This window comes from Chelonia mydas, chromosome 15 (genome assembly GCF_015237465.2).
Source record: "Chelonia mydas isolate rCheMyd1 chromosome 15, rCheMyd1.pri.v2, whole genome shotgun sequence".
Taxonomy (NCBI): Eukaryota; Metazoa; Chordata; order Testudines; family Cheloniidae; genus Chelonia; species Chelonia mydas.
This window is the reverse complement of record NC_057856.1, coordinates 30,179,100-30,197,812: the sequence shown is the minus strand read 5'-3', so window position 1 is coordinate 30,197,812 and position 18,713 is coordinate 30,179,100. Positions and strand designations below refer to the sequence as shown.

At 37.9% G+C, this 18,713-nt stretch overlaps 1 protein-coding gene across 7 annotated transcripts in view; it reads right to left on the bottom strand.

Moving 5' to 3' along the window:
* Window positions 1–18,713, bottom strand: part of KIAA1671 (KIAA1671 ortholog) — a 152,139-nt gene that overhangs the window by 90,326 nt on the left and 43,100 nt on the right. For 5 of the 7 annotated variants that reach the window (XM_037878429.2, XM_043529243.1, XM_037878430.2 and 2 more), the window contains exon 6: window positions 17,621–17,743. In XM_037878429.2, the coding sequence (XP_037734357.1) occupies window positions 17,621–17,743 (123 nt within the window). Of the gene's footprint in view, window positions 1–6,420; window positions 6,640–17,620; window positions 17,744–18,713 lie in introns of those variants that run through there. The other 2 variants (XM_037878433.2, XM_037878434.2) reach the window with 2 other exon arrangements.

Below are 18,713 nucleotides of genomic sequence, written 5' to 3'. Positions count from 1 at the left end.
AGAGGACAATTTCAGAAACATTTATATTTAAGAGATCTAGCGTTAGATACACATTTTGAAATACACTTTCACAGAGATCTACAAGTGTTTTTATTGCTGTTTGTGTAGGTAGGAGTTTTTTATATTAGTACTTTGCTTTGGTAAATCCAATCTCTCCCCACAATGGTGGGATGGAAGCTGCAAGGAGAAAAAACAAACAGATTTGAACATTTTCAAGGTCTCCCTTTTGTATTATTCAGAAAATGCACACAGCATTAATTCATCTTGATTCAGCATAAAGAGACTACGCTGGAAATTATAAATAACTCACAGGTTGATATACATCAACACACGTCAACAAGAAATACAATACAAGATTTACAGGCATTGAAAGAGCGTTTTGCATAAGGAACCTATACAAAGGAGTGCTGAAGGCCAAATTCTGCCCTCAGCTACATGAAAGTATTCTCATGGATTACAACAGGGGCTGAGCATGTTTTTGGAGGGCAGAACGTGGAACTAAGATTAAAGAATTCTCTTCCTCCTCCATCTCAAGGAAGGCGAATGATGAATGAAAAGACGAAACAGCAGTATAAATTACTTCTGTTTAAAACTACAACAGGAGACAACGTAGAAAATACTAAAATGATTTGCTATACATAGAGGCTCAAGGTCAAATCACCTCAATTAGCAAAAGGAGGACAGGAATTCAAATTACAGTAGCATATTCTCAAGTTGATTGATATGAGTCAAGTATTATTTGCTAATTCAGGCCCATGTAGTAACAGTCATTAAAAATCCCTTGACAATTTTTTGCAATTGAAGGGATATTAAATCTGGCATCCAGGGAAAATTCCAGTCTGGACTATTACACTCTGTCTCCCTAAAATTCCATCATGTAGTTTTGATGTATCTAGGTTATCACTTCCTGACCTGAAGTGTTTTGTAGTGTTAGTATGCACTGTTAAACTACTGCTGCATTTCACCACAGAAACAGTCAATACAAGTAGCGAGCAGGTGATTTGGAAGTCACCCTACAACAACCGGAAATTCCCCTATGCCAAGGGGATTCCTTACTGTAGACAGATAAGCAGATGTTGAGGCCAGGACCTGGCCTACACATGTATATGTAAAAGTATTAAACAGGCCTTTGAACAGATAGAGTTATAGCTTGAATAATGAACAAAAAAAGCCAATACAACTCATGCAACCTGCATAATCCTCCCATCTATTTCAAATAATTGTTTTCCATGGAGCAATAGGATGTACAGCTTCAATGTGAAATTTCATACAATTTATTGCCCAGCTTTAAATACTAGTTGTTTATCATATTGCAAATCTGTACCAGTGTGCATACAACAAATGTATTGGAAAACAGCCTACCTACCGTTTTCCTCAAGAAATATTGACAATTCACGTTTATTTCTATGACACAATCATGGCTTAACCTCAAGCAGTGAAGGATAAAAGATAATCTTGCACATTTTATTGGCACAAGATATGTTATGTGATGGTTTGGACATAAATTACTGAAAACCAGTCAGCCAAAAAAACCACCAAACTTTTAAACTGCATTCTTTAAGAAGCATTAAACCTTCCTTGATATCAAGACAAGTAGTGGGACTTTTTATTACCAACTGGCTGAAGAATTTGGTATCACTCTCTCATACACGTATACGGCCTCTGCCCAGGGAATGCCCACCATCGCTGGGGAAAAGTTTTGTAATTACAGACATTTTAAATAGAAAAGGAGTACTTGTGGCACCTTAGAGACTAACCAATTTATTTGAGCATGAGCTTTCGTGAGCTACAGCTCACTTCATCGGATTCCACAGTATGCATCCAATGAAGTGAGCTGTAGCTCACGAAAGCTCATGCTCAAATAAATTGGTTAGTCTCTAAGGTGCCACAAGTACTCCTTTTCTTTTTGCGAATACAGACTAACACGGCTGCTACTCTGAAACCAGACATTTTAAAGAAAGACTCATTATATGGAATAAAGTCCAGCTGGGGTAGATAGGCACTTTTGAAAATATTATCAAAGTTTATGTCTTTTAGGATAAGTACATAGTTTGCTCTGATGTCTGGGCCCAATATCAGTTTAGAAGGCTGTTCTGCTTACTGAAATTCTTCCAGCATTTTCAATTGAATAGGTTTTATTTCCTTTCCTCAACTCTAAGGCAGCCATGTTAAGCACTATGAAACAGATACCATGTGCTACTTCAGATGCAGCTGCATTGATGTCTTTTCCATATTTATTGGTTACCTATTATGAACTGTAATTTTCTATAAGCAAGCTATACCATCTCTACAGGAATATAGCTTACATTTATTAACTTCTGCCATGCTTCATGAAAAGTGCAGTTTCATTTATTTATAAACCAGCCTGTTTTTGCAAACTTCACTCAAGGTTCCAGGATCTGGCTGAAGGTACATTTTCATGGCAACTTTGCACGACTTTTTTTGTCATATTTTGAGGAAAGTCTAATACAAAGAACTACTTTCACCATGCTCAAGTAGTTCTCTAAAATGCCATTTCCTTTCATACAGTAAACATGTACTGGCTGTATTAACAAGTCACAAATCTGCTGAGAGAATAGAAACAATAGTGGGAACTTGGCTGTCTTCCAGCATTAATGGCACAGACAGCAGCCTGGGAAAGCAGAAACAGAGTCAAAACAAGTTTTGATCAAAGTCTTAGTTGAGGAAGACAGTTAAGTTACCTTTGTACTTTGAATATAGAAATCAGGTTAAATAATTAATTTTTTAAAAATTTGTTTCAGGATAAGAAGTGTGGTCTTAATTTTTGTTTTCCAATCCTATAACATTGAAAAAAGAAAAAAAAAAAAAAACCCAAGGACACATATACTTTCTGGCCCCCTCTTGGTCATTCTGTTAAGCTTTCTAGTTTACAAACATTTATCTTATTCAATGTAAAAACTAGTTTCAGAGTAGCAGCCGTGTTAGTCTGTATCCGTAAAAAGAAAAGGAGGACTTGTGGCACCTTAGAGACTAACAAATTTATTAGAGCATAAGCTTTCGTGAGCTAAAGCTCACTTCATCACGAAAGCTTATGCTCTAATAAATTTGTTAGTCTCTAAGGTGCCACAAGTCCTCCTTTTCATCATGAAAGCTTATGCTCTAATAAATTTGTTAGTCTCTGAGGTGCCACAAGTCCTCCTTTTCTTTTTAATGTAAATACAGTCACTCTGAGTTACACAAAACTCTCACATTTGCTGTTATTAAAAAGTGTACAGGAAATTATACTTAATATTGTTCCCAATTATAGCAAAAAGTTTTTTTTTACTTATGCAAATTCTCCAATTAAAATAGGCAATGAGTGAAACCCTGCCAGAAATGACATTAGTTACTGTAGCGTAACAGCGCTCTCTTGTGTTCTAATCAGAAAACGGTTTTGCTTAATAATTAGAAGTTCTAAACAAAAGGCTATTTTTATTTTTAGCAGTGACTTGGATGTTTTACAAGGATTGCACTTCCTTCCATGCCACCATTTAAATCACTAGCTAAGTGTTGGAAGAGGGATTTTAAATTAAAGTCAGCTGCCATTAAACAGCTCCTAAAATTTAGTTTGCATGACAGTGCTTCATTTAATCATATTTATGTGAGGGGAAGCTTACCTCTGTTGGCACTATTATCTTACTAATGCCAATGATACTGCCTTGCTATATGGATATTGATAATTTTACATTAGACTTAAACGCGAGTCTCCTATCTCAGCCTTCAGTCACCCTGCCATCAAAAGTACAGCTAACAATAATAAAACTACACCAGAGGAAACAATAAGCCAGCAAGGAAAAAAAACGCAAAATAAAATCTCCCCCACCCTTAAGAGTCTTACAGTAGCTTCTCTCCCACAATCCCCCGCTCCAGCTTTTTAAGGAGATGGGCTAGGCAGTGTGCCCAGAAGGTCAGCAAATCTGTACTATTCTGTACAAGTTGGGGACAGGGACAAGAGAGTGAACTGGATATTAGGAAAAACTTTTTCACGAGGAGGGGGGTGAAGCACTGGAATGGGTTAACTAGGGAGGTGGTGGAATTTCCTTTCTTAGAGGTTTTAAGGTTGGGCTTGACAAAGCCCTGGCTGGGATGATTTAGTTGGGAATTGGTCCTGCTTTGAGCAGGGGGTTGGACTAGATGACCTCCTGAGGTCTCTTCCAACCCTGATATTCTATGATTCTATGAATTCCAAAGTCAAGGGGCTCTCAGAGAACACTCTGCCAACAACTCCCTTTTATGTACCAAGAAAGCTCCAGATGAAGACTTCTGCTCCCGAGTGCAACAGCTATGCACAGGGAGAGACACTGTCTCCCTTGTAGGAGAATCCAAGGTTACTGAGGTTTAAGCAGAGGCAATATGCTCTATACTGTACCAGCCACAAATACAGGGTGAATGATCCACAAATTCGGTAGGCAGCCCAAATGAACACCTTAATTTTGAAGAGTGATCTAAATATCAGAACATGTACAAAGTCGGGCCAGTAAATATATGAACATATACATACACATATACACATATTCCTACGGGAATGAGAAGCCTTCTCTTCTAATTTAGTGGGGGAAGGGATGAGTTGCACACCTTGGGAGGCTCATTGTGGATATGTATACCATGGCTGTTGCTAAGTCATGGATTTGCCATAAAGCTGAGCTGATATTTTCTTAAGCATGCCCATTGGATAAAATGGTTTCCCAATCAGGTGAAGAGACAGGGTGACGTGAAAGAAAAGACGGATAGGAGAGAGACAGATACATGGTAGATCAACAGCGTGGAGAACAGACATCTAGGGATGTAGGTGACAGAACTAAGTTTGTTTTATGGGATTGGACCTCCTATAACGAAAAAGCAGCTTAGTCAGTCTTTATAACACATACCAGTAGTAGTAATTCATATCTATGGTAACACAGACATCCCCTGAAAATATAATGGAGGTCTGTTTTACTGCAAACTAAAGTTACATATTATGAAAGCTCTCTCCCAATTTTTGGATTATCCAAAAATCAGATTTATTAGCCTATTTTGAGACACGTACCACACATTTGCAAAAGCAAAGCCATTCACACAATCCGTGAACTTGCCAGAAATGATAACTATAAAGGATATCCACCTACTTACAAAAGGCTATTATAGTCTTCCAACATTTTTCAGTATGCAATTTAAAGAACGTTTGATTTTTAAGAATCTATAATTATACAACCAAAGAAATATTTGAAGGTCTGTATGCTGTATTATGTAGCAATGCCTACCAGAAACAAGCTTGCAATTAGTGCTTCACACAGAAAAGGCCACTTTTGCCATCCTTACTTCTTTATTCAGTTGCAAAGCACTTCCTTACAAAAGGTAGTCCCCACTCAGCTACTCATGTGGGCAACTACTACTCAGCATATATAAGAGGGATTGCTGAATTAAACCTTAAATGAGGGAAGCAAATTCTCTGCTGCCAATTTCTAAACAAAGTTTAACTCAATAAGCAACAAACATTCAGACGTTTAACAAATCGGCATCTTTATGAACATCATTAGGTTAATAAAGACAATGCCATGTATACCAATCTATAAAAATAAATGAGAAAGGTGATGCTCTAAGGGACTAGCTCTCTGATTAAACGTACCATTCTGTTTGAGAATACATTGGTATAAGTTAAAAAAAGCCTCAATGTTATGTTATAATTTGCATTCCTTTGAAATTGAGTAACCCAGACGTATCTCAATAATTAACTCCTTTTATTCAAACACTGTCAAACTTGTAAAAGGGTAAAACAATTAACAGTTAGATTCAATGAGCAAAAGCAGCCATTTAAGGCAAGTAGAATACCAGAGTAAAAACAGCCCGTTAAAATTTGATTGAATAGATGTTTAATGGGAGAAAGAAAGTGAATTTAGGCCTTAATGACTTCATAGGGAAGAAACCTGTTAAAATACAATGGTCAAGTGCAATTCTACACCCAGCAGCACTGGCCATACCATAATGTTTAAATATTGGGCAGTAGCCATGCTTGGCAGCTAGAAAAAATACTTTTGAAAGCAATATTTTAGGTGTTTAGGTATAGCTTTTGAGTAAGTAGGGAGGAATGTTTATGAATATTCAATAAGCAAAACTATGTTCATTGATAGTTTCAATCTTAGACAAACAAGAGGTAAATTCTATTACTAAAGCATTTGCAGAATCATTAAAATTTCTTATTGTAATGATTCTGCATATAATGCATTTAATGCATATAATGTCTTATTTTATCCTTTAATTTCCAATTAAGAAACCAACTTTTCAAATAAAACAAACAGAGATCTCCCCCAGAACATGAAATGTTACTTTCCAGTCTATCTGAAAAGTAACTGTTCTCTACAGCTTAATATTTGATGGGGAAGTTTTTGGAAATTAAATTGTCAAAACTAAGCACCAAATGATTAAACTAAAGAATCCACTCACCCACAGATACCGAAGCGACTTTAACAAACTCGGACAGTAATAATACTCCATTCTTTCAAAGCACATAGTTACTGTAACACCATCTTTGTTGGTTTCTGTTTTCTCTGAGAGTGAGGCTTCCCCTTCCTCCAACAGAACTTAAAAGTAGACCAAACACATTAAAGGCAACATGAATAATTTACAAGATCTGCTTAATAGGATATGAAGTACATATGGAGCACTGTGCCTTTAACCAACATAGTAGCTACTTTTAAGCAGCAGCTGAGCTACTGAAGTCAGATAGATGACTCATCACTTGTTATTAGCATCTAACTGCTGGAACTTTTCTGATATAGTTAACTCACAGCACAAGTGTTAGCCTAGAATTAGTAACAGTAGTTTGGATTTCTCCTCACAAGAATAAAAACTTCATTTTGAAGGGGAAAAAAAACCTAAAAGCTTGCTGTTTAAGAGGCTCAGGTTATACAATGCTATTCATGCCACAGTAGTGGTTTGGATTGCTAGCTGACCTGATTTTCCCTGTGCTGTATGAGATGCAGGTAAGAGAAGACCATGCTTTTAATATAAAAAATGCTCCTTTGAGTGAGAAAATGGGCACTCAGATTCCACAATGTATCTTTTTGCATACTACTGGATCACTGCCAGCATCAGCAAGCCAACGCTACCAAAAAAGGAAAAAAAGATTGGATACTGGAAGTTATTAATTAGCGTTTTCAGTCAGTAGTTCTAGAAATGCAAAAGTAAATGGTAAGCACATTTCTCCTCACTAAAGCTGAGTTAAGTCAGAGAACAGCTAGAGCAGGAACGATTAATTCCCAACAATTTTCTACATATCTGTCTTATGCCCTTTTTTAAAGTAGGGAGGGGAACCAATAGACAGGAGCCTGCACAAGAGGGGATTCCCAGCTCTACTTTACACTTCCTTCAAAGCCCTCTTCAGGAAGAGTTACTGATGCTCCACTATTCAGAGAGGTGGAGTAGAGGGATCACTGAGCATGGTATTAGACAGCCTTGCAAACGTCTACTCACTTCTTTGCTTGAGACACTTTGATTTTGGATGGGTGAGTAAAATATCACCAGTTTTTGCATTACCACCATAAGAACAAATAAGTGCATTTTTGTGGCAGAGCTGGGAAATTGTTCTGATTTTGCAAGACTGATCCAAACTGCTCTTTTAATCTTTAAAATGGGGCGGGGGAAGTTGCTAATGAAATACAGATGGGAAACTAAACCACTAAAATTAGACCTTTTCGCTTATCCCCTTAGTAGAAATTTTCTTAATCCTAAAATTATTTAATTTGTTCCAATATAATAAATTTGTTCTGTATTTACCAATTGCAAGATAGATTCAAGAGGAAAAGGAAGAAAAAAACATGCTATGTTAGAATACAGATGGGAGTTTTAGTGCGAAGAAAACTGCAGAAAGTGGCTGTATTTAAGATCTGATTGTGTATGTAACAGTTGTTTCCCAAAAACAACAAGTTGCTCTACAGCAAGGATCACAAACCTATACTGACATCAAAAGAATATGACAAGGGTTCAGAGTATTCTGTACAAGAGTTGTAAGGAAACATTTTGCTTTGTTGCATATCTCAATCCTTGTAGTTTATGCACTGTACACACTAAATTACCAGAAATAAAGCAACTTGGAGGAATCCCTATAATACAACATATACATCTCAATACAACATATACATCTCATCAGAAACCGAATTTTCTGCAAGCTAAGTGACTCTCACTGCAGTAAATTGCTGCCGTTTACAGTTGACCCTTGCTCAGAAGAGGATGTCAAGAGGATGTCATGCTAGAAAACAGAGGTTAGAGATCCATACAGATAATCAAAAGTGGTACAAACACTCTGCTCTGGAGTTTCTAAATTAAAACAGTAGATCTCAGACCATTGCTGTAATTCTCTAGTATGGAAGTTCTAACAAACTAAATCTTCTTTAAAAAGTAATAATTTGCTGCATGAATCACTTTCATTATTTCATAGGCAGATACAAAACTTACACTGATTACAATTAACTGTTTTGCCAATGATTAAGTTACATGCAAAGCTGAAATTAAACTCTAAATACAGACAAACTACTCCTCTTACACTACAGATAAGAAGAGGACCTGTAAATTAGATTACTTTGCTTCAGATTCACCCTTTGAGCAATATATTCTAATAAAAATCAAAGAAATATGAAGACAAAAGTAACCAGCAACATCAAAATAATTTTTATATTATATGTATCAACAAATCAAAGTTCCATACCTTTCTAACTATATAGATAGAAGCTAGCGCTGATTTAGATAAAAGATTATGCAAGCTATAATTTTAGAGAAGTATCTGACAAAATACAGAGAGAAAAGCCCCATGGAAATGCTAAGTAAAACAAGGAAGAAGTTACTATCAACAAAGTTAGCAAACATGTATTTCCTCAGCACTTGAACCAGAGGTGACATGATGAAAAAGATTCACACACAAACCCTGGAGAGCTTGTAAAAAGAAAAGGAGGACTTGTGGCACCTTAGAGACTAACAAATTTATTATAGCATAAGCTTTCGTGAGCTACAGCTCACTTCATCAGAAGCATACAGTGGAAAATACAGTGGGGAGATTTTATATACGCAGAGAACATGAGACAATGGGTGTTACCATACAGACTGTAACAAGAGTGATCAGGAAAGGTGAGCTATTACCAGCAGGTTTCAGAGTAACAGCCGTGTTAGTCTGTATTCGCAAAAAGAAAAGGAGTACTTATGGCACCTTAGAGACTAACCTATTTATTTGAGCATAAGCTTTCGTGAGCTACAGCTCACACAAAAGCTTATGCTCAAATAAATTGGTTAGTCTCTAAGGTGCCACAAATACTCCTTTTCTTATTACCAGCAGGAGAGCCGGGGGGGGGGGGGGAACCTTTTGTAGTGATAATCAAGGTGGGCCATATCCAGCAGTTGACAAGAACAGTAGGAGGGGAAATAAACAAGGGGACATAGTTTTACTTATTCATTGCAGTTCAAACTATTACAAAACTAATGCACAACAAAAAACCTTCACAGTTTCTCACTTCAGGAGGGTCCAGAAGTCGAATTAGTATAGGTAAGTACAAGCTCCTCAGGTTCAAGCAGCAGTAGCAGAATGTTGTGAAAACCATGTACAATATATTCATAAAGTTTAATGCTAAACGAGACTGTCAAGGTTCCTTCCCCACTCTGAACTCTAGGGTACAGATGTGGGGACCTGCATGAAAACCTCCTAAGCTTACTTTCACCAGCTTAGGTTAAAACTTCCCCAAGGTACAAAATTAATTTTATCCTTTGACCCTGGATTTCCACTGTCACCACCAAACTTTAACTGGGTTTACTGGGAAACGTAGTTTGGACACATCTTTCCCCCCAAAATCCTCCCAACCCTTGCACCCAACTTCCTGGGGAAGGTTTGGTAAAAATCCTCACCAATTTGCATAGGTGACCACAGACCCAAACCCTTGGATCTGAGAACAATGAAAAAGCATTCAGTTTTCTTACAAGAAGACTTTTAATAGAAGTAAAGGAATCACCTCTGTAAAATCAGGATGGTAGATACCTTACAGGGTAATTAGATTCAAAACATAGAGAATACCTCTAGTCAAAACCTTAAGTTACAAAAAAGACACACAGACAGGAAAAGTCATTCTATTCAGCACAGTTCTTTTCTCAGCCATTTAAAGAAATCATAATCTAACACATACCTAGCTAGATTACTTACTAAAAGTTTTAAGACTCCATTCCTGTTCCATCCCCAGCAAAAGCTGCATACAGACAGACACAGACCCTTTGTTTCTCTCCCTCCTCCCAGCTTTTGAAAGTATCTTGTCTCCTCATTGGTCATTTTGGTCAGGTGCCAGCGAGGTTACCTTTAGCTTCTTAACCCTTTACAGGTGTGAGGATTTTTCCTCTGGCCAGGAGGGATTTTAAAGGGGTTTACTCTTCCCTTTATATTTATGACAGAGACCATTACACCATCTAGTCTGACACAGACCATTATATTTCACCCAATTACCCCGAAAAACAAATGTTTTAAGAGTTTAAATGGGAAGGCTATTAGGATGCTACCAAGGTTAACAGACCCAAAATTTGCCCTACTTTTTTGTTTAAATATATATATTTCCAAAATCCTGGCAAATTTTCCTCCCTAATATAAAAAGAAAAGGAGTACTTGTGGCACCTTAGAGACTAACAAATTTATTTGAGCATAAGCTTTCGTGAGCTACAGCTCACTTCATTGGATTCATGCAGTGGAAAATACAGTGGGGAGATTTACATACATAGAGAACATGAAACAATGAGTGTTACCATACACACTGCAAGGAGAGTGATCACTTAAGGTGAGCTATTACCAGCAAGGGGGGTGGGGGTGGGGGGCGCCTTTTGTAGTGATAATCAAGGTGGGCCATTTCCAGCAGTTGACAAGACCATCTGAGGAATGGGGGGGGAGGGGTATAAACATGGGAAAATAGTTTTACTTTGTGTAATGACCCATCCACTCCCAGTCTCTACTCAAGCCTAAGTTAATTGTATCCAGTTTGCAAATTAATTCCAATTCAGCAGTCTCTCGTTGGAGTCTGTTTTTGAAGTTTTTTTGTTGAAGAATTGCAACTTTTAGGTCTGTAATCGAGTGACTGAAGAGACTGAAGTGTTCTTGTCAACTGCTGGAAATGGCCCACTTGATCATCACTACAAAAGGTGTCCCCCCCACCCCCAGTAATAGCTCACCTTAAGTGATCACTCTCCTTACAATGTGTATGGTAACACCCATTGTTTCATGTTCTCTATGTATTTAAATCTCCCCACTGTATTTTCCACTGAATGCATCCGATGAAGTAAGCTATAGCTCACAAAAGCTTATGCTCAAATAAATTTGTTAGTCTTTAAGGTGCCACAAGTACTCCTTTTCTTTTTGCGGATACAGACTAACACGGCTGCTACTCTGAAACCTCCCTAATATAGTTATTACTCCTAACCATCCCTTCCACACCTCTCAGCATTTTAAGATACCAGCTACCATCCTCCCAACCCCCTTCTCAAAAGCAGTGCCTAAAGCAATTATGGAAGACGCTTCCTTGCCCATTGTATAAAGTTCAGTTTGAGACTCGCATTGTAATATTTAAGACTTGACTTTCTAGTTTTCTGGAATTCATATTAAAAAGTTCCTTTTCAAAGACATAATTAGAAGTAATTTAGTTTGGCTTTTTTTCTTCATAAAAATACAACATGAAAGAATCCAGATAATGATTTTTAGTTGTCTTAGTGGTCAAAAAGAGTCACACAGATCTCTGTGATCCATAGCTATGCACTGCATTTGCCAATAATTACACAAACAAACAAGGATCTTAGAATGGATGTGATGCATTTAGTCACCACATGAGGGGGTATTATACAAACAGGACCAATGAATACTGAGCTCTAATCTTCTGATGGTAGTATGGTTCACAGTATCAAATGAGTATAACTTTGGTATAACTTTAAAAGCCTGGGTCTCCCTACATCTTTACCTCAGAGTGCAAGTATGCAAACATGAGATTATGAAAGAGGATCATGAGATAGGCTCTCTTTTTCTCAAAAAGTCACGTGTCTATTGACTTAATGAATTAAAAGCTATTTACATTTTTCAATACATCATTTGCAGTTACTCCACCAAATGTTTTCACAGTAAGGGGACACTATAAAAGTTCAATAATTAATACTATTTTTCAAGCTCCGGTGTTGTATTCAATTATCTTTTTTTTAAAAAGCAAGCAAGGGGTTCGTTATTATTTATAAACTTTTCCAATCCTTTGTTATCACAGAATAATGGAACACTTGAAATTTATGGGGAAAACATTCCAAGGGCTTTTGTGTTTGTGTTGTAAAAGGCAAGTATCACTACGAACACACTGCTGGTTTAAGATACTGAATAAGTAAGTACCTTCCTGATGGATGTGAACAAGTGTACCTTTCTCCTTCCTCACAATGTAATCAGGATCCTTATGGGTATGCTTACATTGCAATTAAAAACCCACAGCCATCGGCGCCGAATCCAGGGCTGGAGCACCCACAGGGAAAAATTAGTGAGTGCTCTGCACCCACCAGCAGCCAAGCATCTATACCGCAGTTAAACAGCCTCTTAGCGTGAGCCCCAAGAACCCGCATCAGCTGGTATGGGCTGACCAAAGGTGTCTAACTGCAATGTAAACATACCCTCAGATGCTATTTCCAGATAAAGTATATTCTGGGAATTTCGCCCCCAGAAGTCCTTACCAGCCCAGCAGACAGACTCCTACAGACTTTAAATGGGAGGTTACTTGAGAAATGAACTTATGATTTGGCCCTGTAAGACTATGGAGAAGCATTCTTAAGTCAGTTGTGATTCCTGACACAACTAGTAGTCTAGATGATTTATGCAAAAAAAAAAAAAAATTAAACCAAACATTCAGCCCCTATTTTAGAAGTGGTGGTAGTTTGTCCTTACAATTCTCTGAATAAGATTATTTAAAGCAGAGTTCTGCTCTGAAATGTAAAAAGAACTTCTACTCAACAGATCCACTTCTGGAGAGTTGAGTTCTACCTTACTTCAATACCAAAATCAGTTTTTACTCCTTTCAGAGTAACAGCCATGTTAGTCTGTATTCGCAAAAAGAAAAAGGAGTACTTGTGGCACCTTAGAGACTAACCAATTTATTTGAGCATAAGCTTTCGTGAGCTACAGCTCACTTCATCGGATGCATACTGTGGAAAATACAGAAGATGCTTTTATACATACAAACCATGAAAAAATGGGTGTTTACCACTACAAAAGGTTTTCTCTCCCCCCACCCCACTCTCCTGCTGGTAATAGCTTATCTAAAGTGATCACTCCCCTTACATCACTTTAGATAAGCTATTACCAGCAGGAGAGTGGGGTGGGGGGAGAGAAAACCTTTTGTAGTGGTAAACACCCATTTTTTCATGGTTTGTATGTATAAAAGCATCTTCTGTATTTTCCACAGTATGCATCCGATGAAATGAGCTGTAGCTCACGAAAGCTTATGCTCAAATAAATTGGTTAGTTTTTACTCCTGTTAGCCCTGAAGACCCAAGACAGATAAGAGACTGTGTAGACTTTCGCTTGTTGTATATCAGAATTCTTTATTAAGTTCTGATTGGTTACACCTGTGCAAGTTTACTGAGGACAATGGGATTTTGCAGGTGTCATTTAGGGTGGAATTTGTCCTGCACAACCTTTACTAATAGGCAATTAAGCACAAGTAGGGAATAACTCTGCTTCATTTTCAGATCACACATTGAGTTTGCAGGGCTGGTGATTAAAAATCAGTTTGTGAACTAAGCACATTTAACATAGAATTGAGAACAAACATGGACTCATTATACCATGTTTACTGAGTCATTTCTCAGAGTGAAAGCACTTACTTAGAAGAAAAAGAAATCACATGTGAAGAAAAGTTCAAGAAAAGTAAACTGGCTGAAAATCTAAGATTTTCATTAACAAAAAATCCAAGACATCTGAAATTGCAAAATGTGTCTAACCAAGAAATTTCCCCTCTTTAATTGCAATTAGCAACTTTTCATTAAAGAGAAATGTAGACAAGGTCACAGTTCATAAACTAAGTAATTACATTTTATTATACCTTTTATAATCTTAGTTTAAAGAGCAATCTTGGTATCAAAAGGCTGCTTTTACTCACTTGGGAAGAATGCAATGCTGCAGTGACCTTAAAACCACTTCTCTGGATGGAGCCAACAGCCAAATAGTAAAAACCTCATTCCTGGAGAGACTCACAAAGCCAGACATTTTAGGAGATATCAGATACTTGAACAATCCCAACACAAGTCTCTGCTACTCCTACATGCCACAGCAGTTGCTTCTGTGCCAGCTGCACGTAGGCTACAGAAAGCAGCACTGAATTTCTGAGCAAACGAAAGCTGCTGGATCCACGGTTATCTGAATTCAGTAGCTGATTACCTTCAACATCATGCGCACAGAGAAGTGCTTTAGCCTGTTGCCTGCCCCTGAAGTGGTGGTGTTGGGAGCTGGAGAGATGAGGAGGAGATTCACTCCCCAAACTTACACTTAGATCTTGACACACACCTTGTTTACTTGAGCTTGGTGGGGGGAGAAGGAAGAATTTCACCCTTAAAACAGATCTTATCATGACAAGAATACCACATTAAAAACAAGGAAAAAGGTGAATCAGCTTAATTAAGACAAAGATTAACAAAGATGCCAAGCACAAAGGTATAAGGACAACAGTCTTCATTAGAAGAAACACAGAAAACTGATTGAGCAGTGGGACAAGGACACAGCAAGTTTTTTCAGGAACTTTTCTCTGAAACTGACGTTTTGGTAAAGTTCACAGCACTACTGCAACCCTATACTCAAAATTTTATAATCTGGTATCATATGAATGAAACTCAACTCTCTGCAAAGGGCCAGCACAAGGCCTATAGAAAACTTGGACTCACAGACTTTAAGGACAGAAAGGGACCATTATGGTTATCTAGTCTGACTTCCTGCACACTGCAGGCCACAGAATCTCACCCACCCACTTCTGCAATAGGCTAGAACCTCTGGCTGGGATATTGAAGTTCTCAGATCTTGGTATTGCCTTAAATAGGATATGAACAGTATATTGGCCTTGTGCTGGCCACCTGCATGGGGTGAATTGCACCATTATGTAAATAACCTGGAATTCCATTTTGATCAGGTGGAAACTAAACTCGAAGCTGCAGGGACTTCCAAAGTCAAAGGAAAAACTGTAAAGACCTTAAATTTTATAAAAAAGGTTTCAACACTGCATACAAAAGGATTAAGGGCTGCATGATGATGATACAGATGAGATCTTGGAGAATATAATAGGGACCAAGAATAGTTAGAGGGTTAAGCTCCCTAAAATTGTGGAATCAGATGGATTTACAGTCTTCTTGATGGATCCTGCATTTGTTGCACTAAGAGGTAGTGGGTGGCCTGGTGTACATTGGGAAGCTTAACAGGAATAATGAGAACATCAAATACTAGCCACATGGAGAATCTGAGTACCATGTACCCATATGTATTGCGACAAAGTTCCTCCTCTACCTTGGTGGGTCTTGCGCTTATTGGCGGATTTGCTCACCTTGGAGCTTCACAGCAGCCCTCAGTTTGGCCGTTTTCATGAACCCACAGTCCAGGTCAACTCCTCCTGTGTCTGACCAGGAGTTGGGAGGTTTGGGGGGAACCTGGGCCCGCCCTCTACTCTGGGTTCCAGCCCAGGGCCCTATGGAATGCAGCTATTTAGAGTGCCTCCTGGAACAGCTGTGCGACAGCAACAACTGACTGGGCTACTTCCCCATGGCCTCCTCCCACCACCTTCTTTATCCTCATCATAGGACCTTCCTCCTGGTGTCTGATAATGCTTGTACTCCTCAGTCCTCCAACAGTATGCGTTCTCACTCTCAGCTCCTAGCACCTCTTGCTCCCAGCTCCTTACATGCGCACCACAAACTGAAGTGAGATCCTTTTTAAACCCAGATGCCCTGATTAGCCTGCCTTAATTGATTCTAGCAGCTTCTTGATTGGCTGCAGGTGTTCTAATCAGCCTGTCATCTTAATTGTCTCCAGAAGGTTCCTGATTGTTCTGGAACCTTCCCTGTTACCTTACGCAGGGAAAAGGGACCTACTTAACCTGGGGCTAATATATCTGCCTTCTATTACTCTCCTGTAGCCATCTGGCCTGACCCTGTCACAGTATATAATTTCTAATTTTCAGCTTTCAAAAAAAGTGTCTCATTTTAAAAATCAACCTATTTTTGTTCCAGTTATTAAACATGGGAATTTTTAACTGACATGACACTTTTATTACATTTATCAAAGAAACATGGAGGGAAAGATGTAAAAACATATTCTTAATATACAATAAGAAACTATGAAGGACAATTCTAAACATCTAGTATGATTAAAAAGCAAAATTCAGAGTAAATACATGTAGGGGAATTTCAAAATTAAAAACTATTTTGACCAACTTAGCAAGACAGAATCTCATTTTTGCATGTCAACTGGCATTTTACTTAGGTCTGCAGGTAGATAAGTCCCCACAACAGGGTAGCAGAAAATGATTCAAGAAAGGAAAGTAGGTGCAAGATGCACCTGACCGCAGGGGAACCCACAGCTGTCCATTTGCCAAACAGAACACTGCACAATGATGTCCTTAGGCAGAACATCTCAACATTTTTTAGCCAGTTATTTGAAAAGATAGTCAAGTGTCAAACCTCTGGAAAAAGCAGATTTGTAAAAAAAAATATATATATATACTGTCAGTGCTATTTAGAGGGTTAGTTGTTGTATGATGTTAAAAATGATGCAGGAGTCACTTACTGGTAAAAAATAATTTATGAAGCAATGGAAATAGAAATTTGGCAGTCAGCTGGATTTTTAAATTGTGTACATTCTTCTTGCTGTATTCTAATTTTTATTCTTAATTCAAACTCCTCCCATCATTGTAGTCCTTAAAAAGATGCTCTTGAGTTGGTTGACAAACGAATACAGGTACTTTGTGTTATATTACATGTACTTTATAATAATTTTATATTGATAGCATTATATGCATCAAACAACATTTTATTTTAAATGGACACAACTTCAACATGGCCCAATATTTAATTTTATAAAAACAGGTTTTAAAAACTTAACAGAAATGTTTCCACAACTTTTGTTTTTAAAGTTTCAACAGAACAGTTTTGAACAAAAACACCACTGTAGTGTTTAAAAACCAATACTGTATCACTGAAAATGTGAAATTAAAATGGACTACAAACAAAAGTGAAAGTTACTTAACTGATTTTCATTGTCCATGCTGAGAAATAAAGGCAAGCAGGGACAAAGACTAACTGGTGAAAAAAATTTAAAAATCCAATTTACTTTTAATAATCCAAGGTTTTATGAGACATTGGTGTAAAAGTGCAAAGTGTCCCTTTAAAATCTAGAAAGGAATTAATTATGCACTTTACATATATTGCGTGATTTAACACAAACCTGAAAGCAGTAAGATACCCCATGGGAAAAATAACATTACCCTGAAGTAAAATTTTGCTCATGAAGTTACAAGTGTATTTGCTCCTACTGCTGTGAAGTTCTGATATACTGAGTAGTTGGTATTTCAATGTCACAAAAAAAAGACAACTGATTATGAGTGGAATATGCAAAGAAATAATAGCCTACCGTCCAGTGATGTGCTCTTCGGTCCTTATAAAAGCTACGGCTTCTTCTCTGGATAGGAACTACAGTCAAGTCTTTCCCACCTGATCTGTCAGAATTCTGCTTGGTCCATTCTTTTTCAGAGTCCTGTTTCAAAGGAATACATAAAAATACCACTTTAAAACATCTGTTTACTTCAAATATGAGAACTACAGAGAAAGCTCAAAGCTGGTTCACAAAGCACACAAAACAAAGAAGGCTAACTGAAGCAGAAGAACCTTACTCTATGCAACATTTACATGGGCACAGAGACCTTGGAACAAATTTTTATAGTGGGGATGCTGAAAGCTATTGAACAAAACTGTAAACCCTATATATGATGTAAACCACTTCAAGCCAGCGGGTGCTGCCAGACCCCCAGCACACCTAGTTCTAGCACCCCTGCACGGGCATGTGATGCACATTAATTCTTTTGTTAGGAGAACCCTCAGTAGGTTTCCCTCTGCCAGCACTTAGAGAACAACAGACCACAAAAGTGGTAGCTGGAGGGGAGATTGGGGGAGGGAAAGTACCAACTCATCTATAAAAAAAGTTTTTCCCTTCACTGAAGCAAAAACCCCAGCCCAGTTGAGATGCCGATTCAAAACACATTACATTTATTGACTTATAAAGCTGTGAATATAAAGATTTAACAAATAGTGCCTACAGCATTAAGAATACAACTTATAAACAATACTTCCACATCAAAAGAAAGCTGTAGTTTAATATTGTCAGTCAGTAATTTGCCACTTTTTAAAGGATACTACATATCTGCTACAGTATTGACTCTTAAAGGACATATTCCCTGTAAGGAATAATACTATGATTTTTTAAATTAAAGAGAAAGAAAGAAGAATCAGAGAGCCAAATCCTCACCTGGCATACACTTATGCTGGTATCAGTATCAATGGAGCAAAGCTGATTTACACCCAGGGCTGGCCCACAACATTTTTGGCACCTGAGGCGGAGAGCTTAAATGACCCCCTCATGCCCCCTCGCTTCGGCCAAAACTTTGAAACTCTGGGTCCTAGTGGCACCCCCCCACAGTCTGGTACCTGAGGCTGCCACCTCAGTTCGC